This window comes from Grus americana, chromosome 16 (assembly GCF_028858705.1).
Source record: "Grus americana isolate bGruAme1 chromosome 16, bGruAme1.mat, whole genome shotgun sequence".
NCBI classification, from domain to species: Eukaryota; Metazoa; Chordata; class Aves; order Gruiformes; family Gruidae; genus Grus; species Grus americana.
The window spans coordinates 16,049,154-16,065,521 of record NC_072867.1 but is presented as its reverse complement, the minus strand read 5'-3'; the positions used below and the strand labels follow the sequence as shown (position 1 = coordinate 16,065,521).

The 16,368-nt window shown below is 41.8% G+C and overlaps 1 protein-coding gene across 1 annotated transcript; it reads right to left on the bottom strand.

Annotated features, from left to right (window-relative positions):
• Positions 1-50: 50 nt before the first annotated feature.
• Positions 51-14,049, bottom strand: USP30 (ubiquitin specific peptidase 30). Its single transcript, XM_054843871.1, has 13 exons — positions 13,935-14,049; positions 13,517-13,626; positions 12,414-12,596; positions 11,040-11,143; positions 10,077-10,175; positions 9,321-9,363; positions 8,925-9,019; positions 8,154-8,213; positions 6,964-7,050; positions 6,298-6,378; positions 5,050-5,269; positions 4,190-4,298; positions 51-3,142 (listed from the first exon to the last, which is right to left on the bottom strand). Exons 1-13 carry the CDS (start codon positions 14,003-14,005, stop codon positions 2,878-2,880), a joined length of 1,527 nt encoding a protein of 508 aa, XP_054699846.1. The 5' UTR covers positions 14,006-14,049; the 3' UTR covers positions 51-2,877.
• Positions 14,050-16,368: the final 2,319 nt, after the last annotated feature.

The window sequence follows — 16,368 nt, the reverse complement described above, 5'->3', positions numbered from 1 at the left end:
TTGGTTTATAGCTTCGTCTTTGTTTCAAGACATTGCCACACGTGAACAGCTACTTTTTCTGGTAAGTTTGTTCTTTTATTGCTACTGTACAGTTACAAAAATACCCTGAAGTGAAAATGCAACTTCAGACAGCAGTGTAGTGGTTTGACTAGAATATCATACATTTTTAAATAATGCACAAAATAAAACAAGAATAATCCAAACACAGAGATGTCATCCTGGAGGTCTTATCTGATGTTTTTTAACCTTTTACATTTTATTAACACCTTTTCCACCATGGAAGCTTACGAGTAACAAACAACAGCGTTTGATGAGCCTGGTGTGCCTACACAGAGCCCAGAGACCTCAAAAGATGAGGGTTGGGTGGCAAACATCTGCAGAGGTCTTTGATGCTCACAGTAGGCTGGGAGTATCCAGCACAGCTCAGGATCGACGTGCTGACACTTTGCTTCCTTCCTCACACTGAGGGCTAAGCCAAACCATCTACTCCTTCCTAACAGTGAAAGCTAGAACAAATGCTGACTACTCAACCTTCATCTTTACAGCCCTTGAGGAACCTTTCAGAGTAAATCTGCAGCTGAGTGAGCAGTTTGTCATATAGCGACTGTGCTTTCGTTTCCACCAAACTGGCCCCTGTGGGAAAGCAGCTCTACACAAAAGAAAGAGAAAAATATCTTGAACATGCAAGCTTGCAGTAATATGTGGCTGTATGTACCTGTTGCAAGCTGATGAGTTGAAGATTTAGTCCATTGTTTTAGTTCATTGTGTGCGTATGTTCTGGCCCACCTTCAGCATTACTGCTCTCTACATAAAGTGACCCGCTCAGATGAACTTCACAAAAATTCAGAGTTAAAAACTCTAAACTCTATTCTGTTGGGAATAGGTATTGCAGAATATACACTGCTGGCAGTGGAAATATCTTGAAGTTCTGAGGTACAAATGGTAGACCTGCTGGAGCCAGATGCTTTGCATGGTGGTGTTCCTTGGGTGACACCCAGCATTGCTTTACAGAGCTCCTACTGCACGCCTGTGCTGCCCAGAACGGAGGGCATTCACCTTCGGCACATCCCTTAAGTCTTAGTTCAATGGCCAGGGCATTTTTGGCAATTTGCATCACTCTAGGGTTTCTTTTCTTGTTTTTCCATAACTTAAAATAGGTTAAAACCATGCTACTGCTAGCCTAGCACAGATGGGGATACCTCAGGAACTAGTACGTTGGTGGATTTATAAAGACTATTTTATGTCCTACGGGCATTACTTGGAGCAGGAATTGTGATCCATACTCTGGAATGATGAGTTGTGTAAATAGTTTTTCATATACATCCATTACCACTCCTGTTTTGGCTGGTTTTGAGCCTCCTGTTAACGGAACTCTGAATGTTTATGAGCTTTGGGCAGCAATATGAATACGTGAGGTACAAAGCTGCCCTGAAAAACTATTAAGACAGTTGTTACCACTTGAAAACTTAGTTGCTATTTTACACTGAAAAAGCTTGTCTGATGAATTAAGTCCTTTTTTTTTTTCCCCTCCAAGCTCACAAGGATAGAAAAGAGCTAAAAATAGACTACATACTTTATTCCTGGTAATTTAAAAGCAGTCAAAAGGATGATTTGTGCTGCTTCTCCCTCCAGTTGTTCGGGATTTTGTTTTTTTACACATCAAACAATCTAGAGCAGCAAAGTACACCTTACTTCTATTGATGCGGCGATCCGTGTATCTAATGCAGCGACACCGGTCGTTTCACACTGCTGTACTACTGGACAGGACAAGTCAGTGCCCACCAGTCCCAATTCAATCATGTATAGCCTGACTTAACAAGGATGCTTGGGTTGCTACACAGCTCAGCTCACAATCACAGCTGGTACAAGCTCTAAAGCTCAATTGCAAGCCAGGCAGCATGTATCTGAATGGTTGATGAGAAATGGCAGTTTTCAGCATTAAAATAGGAAGGGTGAGTCTAGAACACCAATTACAGTAGCCTTGAAATCACAGCATTAAAAGTTGTCAGTACTACAAGCAACTGTATTCAACAGTTTGATAATGACGAAGGAAACGGCAATACTGATGGCTAGCAAACGCTTCTGTCTCTTGACTTCAGCTATATTCCAAAGATAGAGAGCAATAAACCAAGGTCTTGGTTCTTAATAGATTAAAAAAATTATCTTTTCTCCTGGAAAAAGGAAACTGCACTTTGAATCAGCAGAAGTACTTCTATGATGTATAAAGAACTGAAATATTAGGAAAATGACGTGAACTGGGAAGTTGTTTTTTGGATGGTGCATGTTATGTAGAGATGCCTTACTGTATTGATTAGCTAGGATATCAAGAGAAATCCGATTCCATTAGTAGTTCATCCCATCATCTTGAGACATTTATCAGAACGAAGTGGACTCAGACAATGGTAATGTAGCTATTTAGATAAGCTCAAGGCACTTTGTTTCTTAAATCTTTGCCTTTGATAACAATACCTTCCCATCGACCGCTCCTGGGGCTCCCCTATTCAGAAACGTCTGCAGTGAAATGTATAGGATTAAGCATCTCCCTTTGAAAATGTACATACATGTCAGAATATGGAATACAGCCTTGGGAAGCCTGTTTGAAATGTCTGTTTCAGAGCTCTGATGTTGACAAAATTACTACCTAACCGAATAAACACTTCTCTAATGCAGATATATTTTGGACTGCACAATGTTAGCAGACCAACTTTGGGCAGCGTAATTTTGGTACAAAACACAACTCCCAGCTGGAGCCAGCCATTGCCAAAGAGGGAGGGGAGGTTAACGGGCCTGTGGTAGATTATTTGCATAACAGACAGGAGGTGCAACGTAGATCTCAGTAGAGAAATTTTGTCAGTTTTTGTCCTTCTGCTCTCTCAATCACTCTTTAGCCCTCAACTCCAAGCTTTGGTGCTGTACCCTCGAGTGAACACGCTCATAGAAAAGCAAGTAAGCACTAGAAGAAAGGACTTCCTGCCAACTGGCCTTGCGAACAGTGTCATCCGAAATCCAGAGCCACTGACTGCTGACAGAGAGCGGGTTCTTGGGAGAAGGTGGAGAGCGGCGGTAAGTCACAAAGTGTCCAGAATGCATGTCTCCATGATGCACCACAACTGCCATCAGACGGTAAAGGTACACAGGGGAACTGAAGGACAAATGAGAAAGGAAAGGGTCAGCAGCCCTTGTGGATCACATGCGTACCAGGAGCAGCACCGCTTGATTTGTCTTCAGTTGCAGTTTCTTTTTAGAGCAAATAGATGGCTCCAGAAGAGACATACTGCCTTGCAATTACTTTTCAGTATACCAAGTCTTCACTGCAGTGCTGCCTTATTCTATTATTGAGAAAACCAAACCAGTCATTTTAAAAGTTTATGCTACAGAGGGCTATATTTTGTACAGCAGAACTGATTGAATTTTGCAACAGCATTTTCCATCAAACCTACCGATGTGCCAGTATTTAATTCTTAAAGCACTGTTATTGGACAGAAAAGCTATTCTAGAAGAATGTGCTTGTAACTGAAAAGAAGTAAAATTGCAGCAGGTAACCCACAGATAACAATGGACACGCTTTCAAGGACTTGCTCTACAACTGTCTTCATAGCAAACATTTGACACAAAATGCTTCCAGGCCTCTCATTTTACACAGTGATTGTGGGAACTGGCTTCCCCAGGGGAAAAACATGCAATGGCAGCTAGAAGTGGTGTAGAACTGCCTGCATTAGTCCCGGCGTGAAAGTAAGTGAATGTTCTCAAAGGCCAAGGAAACAGATTATCAGGAGAAGCATCAAGGCTGCAACTTAAATCAAGCTTGTTAAATACAGTGTTTGAAAAAAAAAAAAATCTGTAAGAGATTTATGGATTTCTTGCAATAGTTTTTAAATCAGAATAAGAGGAAAAATGAAGGGGTAGAAGAAAACAGCAAGAATAAGATGATGGCTATTCAGAAGGATGATTTACTGCACCATGAACCACAGAAAGGAAATTTTGAGGTTTGCTTGTTATATGCTTTACTCCTTTTTCTAGGAAAGAAATGGAGCCAAAGACAACCACTGAAAATTGGCCAAGAGAAAAGCAAAAAAATTCTGCATAGGAGCTGGAATAGATGTTAAATTCTGTGACTATGCAGCCTTAGAATAAAGATCTAATTTGAAGGGACAGAAATTACAAGACGGGGTACAAATCTCTAACTTACCTGCATTCCGGGAATGTAGCAAGTGGAAAAGTTCCCGAGGACATTAAAAATGAAGGGGAGCAGGCACCATTCATAAAGAGCGGTTTAGTACCAGATGACTGTTCTGCATCTGCAAGAGAAAGCAGACATTCAGTAATTTAATAGTAGCATTTAAGTTAGTATTGCTAGTAACAGCTAGTAAAAGCTGCAGTACCTTTCATCGTAGAATATGAAAGTATTTTACTTATTTTAGTTCATTACATATCACGATCCCTCAAGAGATGCAGAGGAGTATAATATCCAAAGACAGTAGTAATTGGTTTTTCATGACACAAATATGAAAATGACAATATTTACAAAATCCCAACTAAACAGAATATTGAGCTGCCTACATGACAGACCTACTACAGCTGATTTTCTAATTTTTTTTAAGAAGTCACCATTCCCAGCATTCTTTCTATGCTTGTCCTGAAGCCTTAGAAGATATCACTAACAAGATAATCCCTAGGACTTCCTGAGTTCAACATTCCTTTGTCCTTTGGAGATAAAGCATACAAGCTCTACGCTATCTGGGATTTTTTTTGTTTGTTTGTAAGGGGTTTTTTAATATTTAGTAGGATCGAATTAAATTCTTAAAACTGAACTGTAAACTTGGAACAGGGTATCCTAATGCTTGCTGGCAAAGGAATTTCTACCTGTCCTCTTTGCACAGATCCAAATAAAGATACTGCTCTTATGTCCATTCTGCAGATCAGAATGTTTTATCACCAAGCGGATGAGGCCCTCTATAGACAGATAGGAGCAGCCTCACATTCACAAGCCCTGGTCCTCATGGGGGACTTCAATCACCAAAACATAGATTTTCTTTTCAGAATAAATACCTGAAGGTTTTACTGCTATCCCATCCTTTGTCCCAGGTGCTGTCTCTTCAGAGTGTTTCTGATTCAGCTCATTCTGGCTTGATTTATGAACAGGAACGCGGTATTTGTAGATGTCCATGATCAGGAACTCATTGAACTGTACATGTTCGTGACGCTTCAGAGGAGTGCCTTGGTTTGACCAGCTCAGTCTTTGCAGATGGATACACAAACACTGAGGGAGCTTCAGCAATATTCCATAAAAAGGAGAGTCAAAATACATTTTAAATGAAGAGAAACAGCTGTTCAAGTTAAAAGCATACTAACGGAACTGGCAAGTCTAGTAGATAAGGAAAAACATCATCGAACTGTTCCCTTACGTGCTACTGTATCTGTGTGTAAGGTTATTGGCAATAGTATCCCTAAGACATGACACTGACTCACAACTTGTGGTTTCTGATAATGCCACTCCTGCTCGCTCACTAGGCAGTAGGATAGCCAATGTTAATCGTTTTCTCCAAATGGAAGAAAAATCAATAAAAATACATGCATGTTCCTAAGAAGCCCACCTGACAATCTCATCTAGCTTGTTGATCCGTGAGGTAGAAAGGAGGATTGGAATTTGTTGGAGCACGTTGTTGTAAGACATTTGCTAATACTCAATAAGTAATGGCTTTGCACAGCGAGAGTACCAGGAGAAAAAGGTCAAGTAGTTATAAGTATCTGACATTCAACGTCATGCCAGGGTCAACCTCTATCAATAAGTACCTATTACTATTGGTGGCACCTGAGGCTCTTAATTACAGACCAGTGCCCTGTTGTCCTCTGCATTACATGATTACAGAGCAAAAAAATAGTAAGAGCTTCCCACAGAAATTACACCTGATGTTTAGCACCATATTCACTTGTTTTAAACCAGCTGTATTTACAACATTTTAATTTCTTTGAAACATGCAATTGCTAAACCACCTACAAACACTTACCAAGGAAATCAAGAATTAATACAAGACATATGAACTGCTACTGAGCCAAACTCATGTTTAATTGTTTTGCTGAATAATAGTACAATACTCACGTTCTTTAAGCTATAGAGTTTGATGTTTTGCTGAATTAAGGCCTCAGTGCCTACAAATATTTGACAAATGCACTTACTTTTTTTTACATAAAACATTAGTCTAATACCAAGAAGTGAACATCAAGCAAAGAGATCAAAGAAAGAAATTACTGTATAATAGGACTTAAAAATAGATTTGGAGGGTTAGCTTGCCTCACCTTTCCCAATTTTAATTGTTTAACAAATGTTGTTCTCTGGTTTTCTATGCTCTGTCCGTTCAGAGTCCCTTCTGCCCGAATCTGAAATCAAAGGGAAGAGGATAAAGCCATTTGATTACCTGCTGTATCAGATTACACATAACAGCACAGGTCTGCACACTGCAGACAAAACCAATTCTTTAGCTAGAACTATGCCCAGTACATTAATTACACCTGCGGTTTTCTAGGAACTTTCTTAAGAATTGTTGGCCTATCCTAACAGATCAGAATTCTAAACCAAAATCAAGCAGAATCGAGCATTTACAGAACAAGCCCAGTCTCCAGGTTTATATGTAGTCATATGCCATTTCTGTTGGTTGTCAAACGAGCCACTTTGGCTCTGTGCTATCATGAAATTAAAATACCAGAACAAAAAAATTATGCTAAGTGTTATCTAAATAATATCTGGTAATTACAGAATAAAATATTTGTAAATTTGGTAATACTAGTAATAAATAAAGCTTCAAAATACTCAGTGAAATAAGAATTCCATTTCAAATATAAGAAATCCCAGGCAGGCTAGAGACTTTCCTGAAGTCACAAAGAAAGGAGTAGAAAACTGAAGCCATAATTCTGTCAGCAGGCTTAAAACTGAGCTAGAAGGTGATATAAATTAAAATGACATACTTTAGTGCAGTTGTCACACACAACATCCTTCACAGATTCAGAGGAGATGAAATGATGGAGGCAGTGGTCCAGCGTCATAGGACGACCCTTAGTACGAAAAACCAAAATTACTTGCAGTAATTTTAGGGTACATACCACTTACTTTTGTGAAAGGATTTGTCATGATTTCTTCCATAGAAACTGCAGAATTGCAGACTTATTTCTTGGGAAAACTGACTAAATGGCTTTCCTACAGAACACTGATGATGTAGCTAACTATGGGGATTCTTCCTCAGCGTGGATTAAACATGGAAAACATTGCAGCCTGTAGATAAGAACAATAGTAAGACTCCTTGTGTGACTCCTTTAGTGGGGTTTTAAACTACAGATTCCTGGCCCTGCTACTATTTTTCCCTGAAGTTCTAGCACTTCACAGCTCACCCCTCTACATAGGAGAAATACAGCATTTACTTGAATTTAGGCACTCCTTCCTATCCTTCCTTGTAGACTGTACTACATACTGCCAAGGATGAAGGATATAATCTTCAATGATGGTATAAAATAAAACAAATAGCAGATGTGTCCAACTCCCAATCCTGGCTGTCCAGGCGTGTATTCCGTAGGTACGAGTCAGAGTTTCCATAAGTACAAATAGCTGTTCCTTGTCTAGAAAGACAAACCTCTAGCAGACATTAAGTAACAAACCATTATACTTCAATAACTTCCCATGCATTTTGCTTCAAAAATCTACAGTGCTTTGTCATTTGAAGTTTTTCAGAAAGCCAGAAAGAAACAGAAACAAAATCACTTGATCCACAAGCTTGTATTGTGTAAGTTGTGTACTACCACCAGACAGAGCACCCGAAGGTCACCTTCCAAGGCTGCCAGAAACACACAGCCCTCAGGATACGATCTGGTCTGGATACAATCTGGTCTGTTCGAATTACACAGAAAGGACCAAATACTCCACCAGGAGAAACGGAAAACTCTATTGGCGTCAACAAAGTCACGGTTGTTATACTAATTGGTAATTTGCACCAACACATTAGTGATAAGGAACTGTATTACTACAACAGGATCATTTATGAAAAGGCAAGAAAATAACCTGCAGCAACTCATTCACACTTAGGCTGTAGCATCTTAAAAAAGGAACTAGTGAAGATAAAGCTACAGCAGACTGGCTGGACCATGCATCAGTGAGGGATACATACCCACACAGCTGCTGGAATACTCAGCGAGAGACTATCAAAGGTATCGTACCTCACAGGACTCTGCAAGAAAATATTTCACATATCCAGTGAGCTAAAATTTATGACAGTCCAAAAAAACCAACCAACCTCACACAAAGTGAACATATGCCCTCTGCTGTCCACAATTATCTTTCCCAAGCAGAGTGATGCAGTACACACGGTCCTACTTAGCCTCTTTCTGCTGAAGCTGCCCCTTTAAATTTGTTTGCAAATTTTTGAAAAGTAAATGTACAAAACATGGTCTTACAGCGTGATCTACAAATGAGATTTACTTCCTGTATTTTCTCTTTATCCAGGTTATCTTCATCTCCTTACTCTGGATAACTGGACTGCAACTTAATTTGGCTTTGCATGTGCAACCTCAATACCACGTGCTGAATGGATAGCTAGTCCTAAAGTGCTACCCGTGTGAGTGGATTTTCCATATATGATAGCTGTGGTACTGAATATAAATATAATAAGACAGCTGTTACTCTGTCTGATGAGACAGCTATCATCCCCACAACGTGGATCACACTTAATTTTCTCCAGTATATTTTGTGATACTTTCATGTTCAGCACCAAAGCTGTAGTTAAGTACCTGGAAAAGTAACAGTCTAAGCTGTCAGTCCTGCAAACCTTTGGAGCTTAAACCAACTATGTCAGAAACAAGGGATGACGGTTTCAGAATGTGCTCCAACTGTCGGGCATCCTTCTTCACGTATACATACTACGAGGCACACATTCTTATACCTGGTGTTCACAGTGTTTGCAAACCATGTTGCTGGTCAGCCTTCCATGAAAAGGATGCTGAGATTTCCAGTGATTTGACACAGGGGGAAGAGACCCTGAAACACAAAGTTGAAATTCTCCTTTTATTTTCAATACATCCGTGTTCACCACTACAATTCCACATTTTTGGCCCACAGTAACAAAAGTAACTGCTCTAAAACATACTCTGTTCCACTGACACATAATTAATATTTGGGGTTTGGGGTTTTTTGGGGGGTTTTTTGTTTGTTTTTTTTACAGCTGAAGAGATGTATTTCAGTCCGATACAGAGAAAGATCAATTAGTCTTATCCCCTTAATAAACAAAGTGACCACACTATGACTGAATATTCGTATTTCAGAATGGGAAAAAGCATACCTCTTGTTCTGCAGCTTATTTGCTTTTGGGTTATTTCTGGCTGCTATAGAGGAAAAGAAAAGATTTAATTAACCCCACCTTAGAAAGCATTAAGTATTAAATATGTTCTTATTTCATCCCTAATACACTTTTTGGGGGAGTTTTAGTGTCTCTTTATATTTGAGGAAGGCCAAAAAACTGGTACGCAACAACTTTATAATTCACAAAAAGAACACATCTAATAAAATGAATAATTATCCTGCAAAATTCTCTGTCTCAGAGTGCTGAAATAAAAGCTTAACAGATTTTATAGACCTTTTGTATATATTTTAGATAAAAAGAGACAGAAACTTTCCGCGTGCATTAAGTTTACCACTAAACTGGAGGATAAGTTAAATTTCACTATTCCATAAAAGTCTATTTTGCAGTTTTCAAACCTCTTCCATATGTGAACTCTGGCAGATAAGAGTAACTGCTTAGATGGACTACTGTTCCGTCCTAGTATTGCAGTCCCTATGTTCAATGGATTTAGGAATGCAGAAGCCGTCATGAAAGTGAGATCACTGAAAATATATTTGCTTACAAAACCCTTTTTTTATTCTTTAGCTTGCCTGACCTATTGATTCATTTCTATCAGAGTAGTAAAGAACAGCTTTGTAAACATAATGAAAATATCTTCAGTTCCTAAACAGACACTTTATACTTGACACACTTAGGAATCTAGGCAGCCTACGGAAGCGTCTCCTGACAATGAAGTAACATTGGTAAAGAAATCACCTCCAGTGAATGCACATCGAACAAATGTGTCACGCGTGGCTGACGATCCCGTTCATCTTCTAATGAAGAGGTAAGGACATGAAATAGTTCATGAGCATCCTATTAAATAGAGGCATAAGACTTAGAGGAAGCAAAACCAAAAGACATCAAAACCTTTGCCAGGAGTGCTGATACATGTCTGACTACATCATTGCAGTAGGAAATTAAAGGAAAAACTACTGCTTAGATCCCACTTTATGTATTGATAGTATATCACTTGTGCATCTGCTGCAGTTTTGCCAAAAAGCTTTTTCTATAAAGTTGAACTTTGTAACAGCACACATTACTAAAAATATTCTGGGCCATATAAACTCAAAAGAGACTAAAACACTTGGAGAAAAAAAGAAAAATGAATGCACAAATGCCTGCTTTCCTTGATTGCAATAAAAGCACAACTGAAATCTATGCTATTTGCTTTGGCTCTGAAGTATAAAAGATAGAACCATATTTCATGAGTGAGATAATTGAGTTCATTGGCCAGCTGCACTTAGGGGCTGAAAATACTGAAAACGAGAATTAGAAATCTTGTATGTTACATGTAACTAAATTTGGAAATGTTAGGGAAGTAGAGTCCATCCCTCGAAGCAGCGTGGCACATTAGCACAGACTCATTATCGATAGCAAAGTTAGGGCTGGATCCCTTCTATTTTAATATCACTGTCTCCATTGGACCAAATCTAACGGTACTGAAGTATGAGAGTTTGAAGCAGCCAGGGTTTCCATGACGAATATCTAAGCAAACTGAAAACACCATTCATCAATCACATGGTTGTTTTCCTTCACTTTTTAAAGCAAACTTTTCGCTACAGCAAAGATGCAGATTTGACACTCAGGGCTATTTGTACCATAGCTTCAATTTTCTGTTATTCCATATCTGAGAACTGAAGCGTATATCAGGCAGTCTAACTGGAATTCTGTAATCACCTGCTCTTCAAATGATGAGATCTGCCACCTGTACATCCTTAAAACTTCTAACAGGCAGCTTGCATCCAGGACATCATCTTCCATTACCTCTTGACAGGATAAAGCTAGAGACATTTTGTTTAAACACGTCAGAAGGAGCCACAAAGAACAGTTAGAACACAAATCTGTTTGTCTTAGACTTTATGTTACTTAAGCATCATATAATCGATTACAGCAGTTATTCTCGATTAAGACAGGTAGACAGTGACAATCAAACTAGTATGTATTACCATTCTCATCTGACTCAGGCTAACTGATTGCATACATTCACCTCCTCTAATTCATATGCAAATGTAAAGGTTTCTCAGTGAACTGATACAGAGAGAATAAATACAAACACTGTCTGAAAAGACAAATTTTTGCTAGTGGATTGGGTAGAAACTGGTACTTTACATGTCACAGAGACCCCAGTATTAGTGCCCCATCATCCTTCCATCAGTTAAATGTACAGACTTAATCAGCACAATTTTAGTATGAACAGTACCCCGAGACGGGAGAACTTCTAACAGATTTCCTTTTAAACAAAGCCCTGTGAGGAAAGCCAGGGAGAGCCAACAAATTGCTTAAACATGTTGAGTGCTTAAATAGGATGTAACTGATGCACGAATTTAGCACAAGGGCAAGTCTGAAATGGGGTACCAGATTGGGCTTAGAGGCTTGAACGTTTGTATCCAACATCACACAAAGTATCTCACCTAATAGTCCATATTTTGGGTAAAATGGTAAGCTTGGGAAAAAATGCTTCACTTATTTTATAATGCATTACTTTTCTTTTATATAGAATTCTGAGCGTTCATGTTACTGTGATAATATTTTCCCTATGTCTTCAATTATACCGAGTCCATATTCATATTGTTTTAACCATTAATACTCCATGAACAGCAAACACATTAAAGCCTGTGGCAGTGAGTTCCACAACCACGTTTTCAGCACCCCTGTTGCCCTCTACCTTGATTTGTTCAACCTGCTGGCAAACAGCTTCTTTGGAACCATGAGCATGATGCTGGCTTGGCTGCCCGCTGCTTCTCGATTGCCAGGCCAGTCAAACAAAACCTGAAACCTTTCAGCTGCTGGCCAAGAAACGAACGGCTTTGGGGACACACGCAGCTGGGCCTTGCCTCGTTCAAGGCTCCGTACAGCAACTTAATACCTGTTGGATCTCTACCCCTCTGTGAAAGTTGGTTGAATTTGGCCAAAGTTAGTAGAGGGAAATTAAAAAGAGGGGAATACAAGACCACGTGAGCTTCCTTTCTTTAGGAAAGGAGGCTAGAAATGATAACATTTATGCTAAATATTTTCTTCTTAGTTTATCGCAACATGAAAATGTTAAAGTACCTCTCAGGAGATGCAGCAAAGTGACCGACAAGTATTGATGCTCAGTGGACTGGTTCTGGTCTGTCTTGTATTGTGCTGTAAATTCCTCCAGCCACTTGATGAAAGATGGACAGGAAGATAAGCCTTGCAGCAAGGAGTTCATGAAACAGGTGTTTCCTAAGTTAAGAAGGCCAGGTACAAGCCCTACAAATAGAAGTGTAAGAGTTTACACCATAAAGTCTAGGAAAACCTTAGTATTTTCAGTAGCAAGCACTGGGATAGGTATTAAAATTACATTAAAATTTAATTATTTCTGCTTATTTGGTACTTCTACCCAGTGAAAACTAGAAGACCCTGGTATGTACAACAGCATGCTGTAAAGTGTTTATAGACATGGTGGTCTTACACCACTGTAAAAATCTTCTTTACATTTCTTTGGAAAATACTCTTTTTTTTTTTCCCTGATAGGAATAGATTCCTATCAATACCACCAAGGTTCAGGATTATCTGCAAGCTGCTGTAGGAACTGTAAAATTCTTGGTTACAATATAAAGCGTAGGAGCTCTTTATTGTGTGAGTGGACAGGAGCCTGTGGGGAGACCGTTGCCCTGTCGTGTGCTTCGGCTTGGTTCGGCGAAAAAATCTCTTTTGCTCGGATTAGCGCATTGGTACGAAAACTCCCGGGTTTCCGAGGATTAGTAAGAGCTTATTTCTCTACAACTCTACTCAGCAAGAGACTTCCTCTTCTCTTGTGCTAATGCTCAATAAGAAATTACAAAACACAAAATAAAGTGCGTTACCTGCAGCGGTTCAGTAATGAACTTATCGGAAGACGCAAAGATACGTCTAGTAAATCCCAATTTTAGAAAAATGTGAATTGATACAATTAGTGCGTTACATAAGTAACAAAAAATCCTTTGTTCAATTATTTTTTTTTTAATTGGTTACATTTCTAGGCAGGACAGCGACCAAGATTTTATCTTTAGGACGAGAAAATGACGTAGAGGAGCCGGTACCGACGCCCAGGCAGGTGTGTGAGGGACGGGACGGACCGGCACGGCGGGGCAGGAGCCGGCCGTTCCCCGGGCTCCCTGACAGGCCGGCGGCTGCCGCCTCCCCCTTACCTTTCCTGCGCCTCTTCCTCTCCGTGATGGGACCCCACAGCACGTACATCCCCGCCGCCAGCGCGGCGGCGACCCCCCCGATAACGCCCCAGTTCTTCATCGCTTTATACCTGAAACGGGGAAAATAAAAAAAAAAAAAAACAACAAACAAAAAACCCCACGAAAACCGCCACAACCGGGAGTCGCTACCTCTGCCTGCAGAGACGCGTCTCACCCGCACGCAAGGGGCGGGGGGGGGCGGCGGTGGACGCCCAGGAGGCTCACACCGCTCCCGCGGGCTTTAACGTCCTCCTCCCCGTATCGTTCCCGGTGCTCGGTGTCTGGCACGGGGACGGGAAAGGCCGCCGGCCCCGCCACTCCGCCCGGGCCGTCCCCGTGGCCCCCCGCCCGCCTACCCGCCCGGGCCGTCCCCGCTGACCTGGCCGCCGCTCCGGCCCGCAGCAACCTCCGCACCACCCCGTCCGCCTCCGCGGCGCCGCCGGGCAGCATCCCCCCGCCGGAACCAGGGCCCCGCGGGCAGGCGGCGCGGCGGACGGGGCGGCGGAGCGCCGGAAGTGGCGCCGGGTGCCCGGTTACCGCACGGACCGCCCCTAGCAACGGGCGGCGGCTGGGCGCTAAGGCCGCGGGGGGGGGCCTGCTCCGGGTCGGCCCCTCAACCGGGCACGGCCGGGGGAAGGCGGGTGTAACGGAGCTCACCGCGCCGCCTATCCCCTCCAGGTATTAAATCCCAGGTTTAAATGCCAGGTATTTAACACAGGCGTAGCTATGGTGCTTAGGGACACGGGTTAGTGGTGGCCTTGGCAGTGCCAGATTAACGGTTGGACTCGGTGGTCTTAAGTGTCTTTTCCAACCGAAATGATTCCGTGATTCTATGAAACCGTCCAAACACCACGGAGAGAGAGCAGCTCTTGTTGCCGTGTAGCTCTGGGGCTGCCTGGGCTGCCTTGACACCCCTCTCCCCCTGCACCCCATCCTGGAGGGCCCCGCTCTGTCTGCCCTCCTCCCAGAGCTGTTAGCTTTTGGTTTTAACTGCTGCCTTTTGGGGATTGTTCAGAGAAAGAAGTATTTCACGTCAGTGCCAGGAGAGGAGACACTTGGGAGTGCTTGCAGGCAGAACAAGTGACACAGGCAGCTTTGGAGAGCACCTCGAGATGGCAGCTGCTGATCGTGTCCGCGGGCCTGGCAGGTAACAGGCTCCCTCCTCACACACCCCCAAGTTAATTCTAATGAGCTTTGCTAGCCAAGTGTCTGGTACACCCCCTGTCTCTTTCTGGCTGAGTCCTTGCTTGCCTGATATCGCTCCACATGTGCCAGAGGGCTGTTGGTAAGAGGAGAGCAGTCTGGAGGGCAAGGGAGTAGGCAGCGAGGGGCTGAGAGAAACAGGGAGTGACAGACAGGAGAAGGATGTGAGGAAATAAAGTCGTCCTGACAGCTGCAGTGTATGTGTGCAACGTACTGTTCTCATAGCTGTCTCGGGCATGTTCAATACGTGAGACAAAAGAAGCAGCGTGCTTAGCGGCAAAATCTCACACCCCTAACTTATTTAGTAAGAAAGTAATTTAGCTGCTGTATTCTAAAAAGAATGTTGTTGCTCATGCAATGAACATATAAGCTAAAACTCTGCTTGAAAAATGCCATTTTCTAGCAAGTTTTGGGGAGAAGCAACCCAGAGTCTCTGTGAAGTCATGTTTTGTGGATAAACCTTGTCCTGAACTTAGTCAGGCTGCTCTGCTGAGAGTGCTGCAATAACAGCCCGCAATGCCTGCTCTCCTCTGGAAGCTTCAGTTCAGTAACTCCTCCCGTTGGACTGCCTGTATCTGCAGTATTTTACCCAGTGAAACACAGCAGACTTCTTGGACTGTATATAGAAACTATGGTTTCTTTAAGCCATGTTTTCTGAGGAGGAAACATAAATCTTGCAAATCAGGAAGGTGTTGGTAGACCAGTTTTATCTCCTGAGGCCTTTCATTTTTTAATTGCGACGGGTCAGGCTGCCTTTCATTCCCAATAAAATGCTGAGCTCCTTTACAGTAACAAATAGCTGGAGCAATGCCATTCTTCAGCCCGAAGGCGTCACCACCCAATTTGAAGACAAGTAAAAGGGTGCACGACTGACGACTTGTGTGGTTTACGGGCATCTGTGTGTCTGTGAAGGATAAGCAGAGAAGGGCAAGGGAGGTGACAAAGAATGGAGAGTAGAGGGAGATACCAAACGCACCCTGAACAAGTTCTCAAAACTTGCTCTCTGAAAAAGCCTTTTTTTAAATGCTTTTGAGAATCTATTACAGAACATGCATGCATTTCCTGCAATTAAATTTGTTTTTTATCCCACGTTTAGGGTAGTATTCAGTTGCCTAAGCAGAGGCATCTTGATCCATGTGAGAGGGCCCCAAGGTGCCTGAGATACCGCGTGTGATTCACCATACAGTCCTGTGCAAAATCCACCACTGGAGGCCACAGGAGATGACCCAAAAGGGAGCTGATGTCTTCATTAAACAATTATTCTCACTATTCTTAAGGAAGCTGAAACCCTACCTAGGTCAGCTACAAGTTCTTTCTTATAAATGCTAAAACCTGTTAAGATTTTCAATATTTAGTGTCACAATCTAAATCTGTGTGATAGTTGAACAACTCCCACTCACAAACTGAAGCAGGGTTGGTTTGTCATAGCTAAGCCCAAGCCTCTTGCATCATCTGTTGTTCCCTGGCCTGCATTTGTACAACTTCATTCTTCCTCACTGTAGCGCTTTTTACCTATCTTCAGTTGACATCATCTTGTTGATGCCATTCCTTCAATTTGTCAAATGTGTTTTAAATTTTAATCATGTCAGATGTCTCCTAGTCATGTATTT

Coding starts and splice junctions, on each gene's coding strand:
- USP30 (XM_054843871.1), bottom strand. CDS start 14,005: ATGCTGCCCGGCGGCGCCGCGGAGGCGGACGGGGTGGTGCGGAGGTTG. Junction 7,051..8,153: donor GTATTCCAGCAGCTGTGTGG/GTATGTATCCCT, acceptor TTTCGTACTAAG/GGTCGTCCTATGACGCTGGA. Junction 4,299..5,049: donor GATAGCAGTAAAACCTTCAG/GTATTTATTCTG, acceptor TTTCTCTTGCAG/ATGCAGAACAGTCATCTGGT.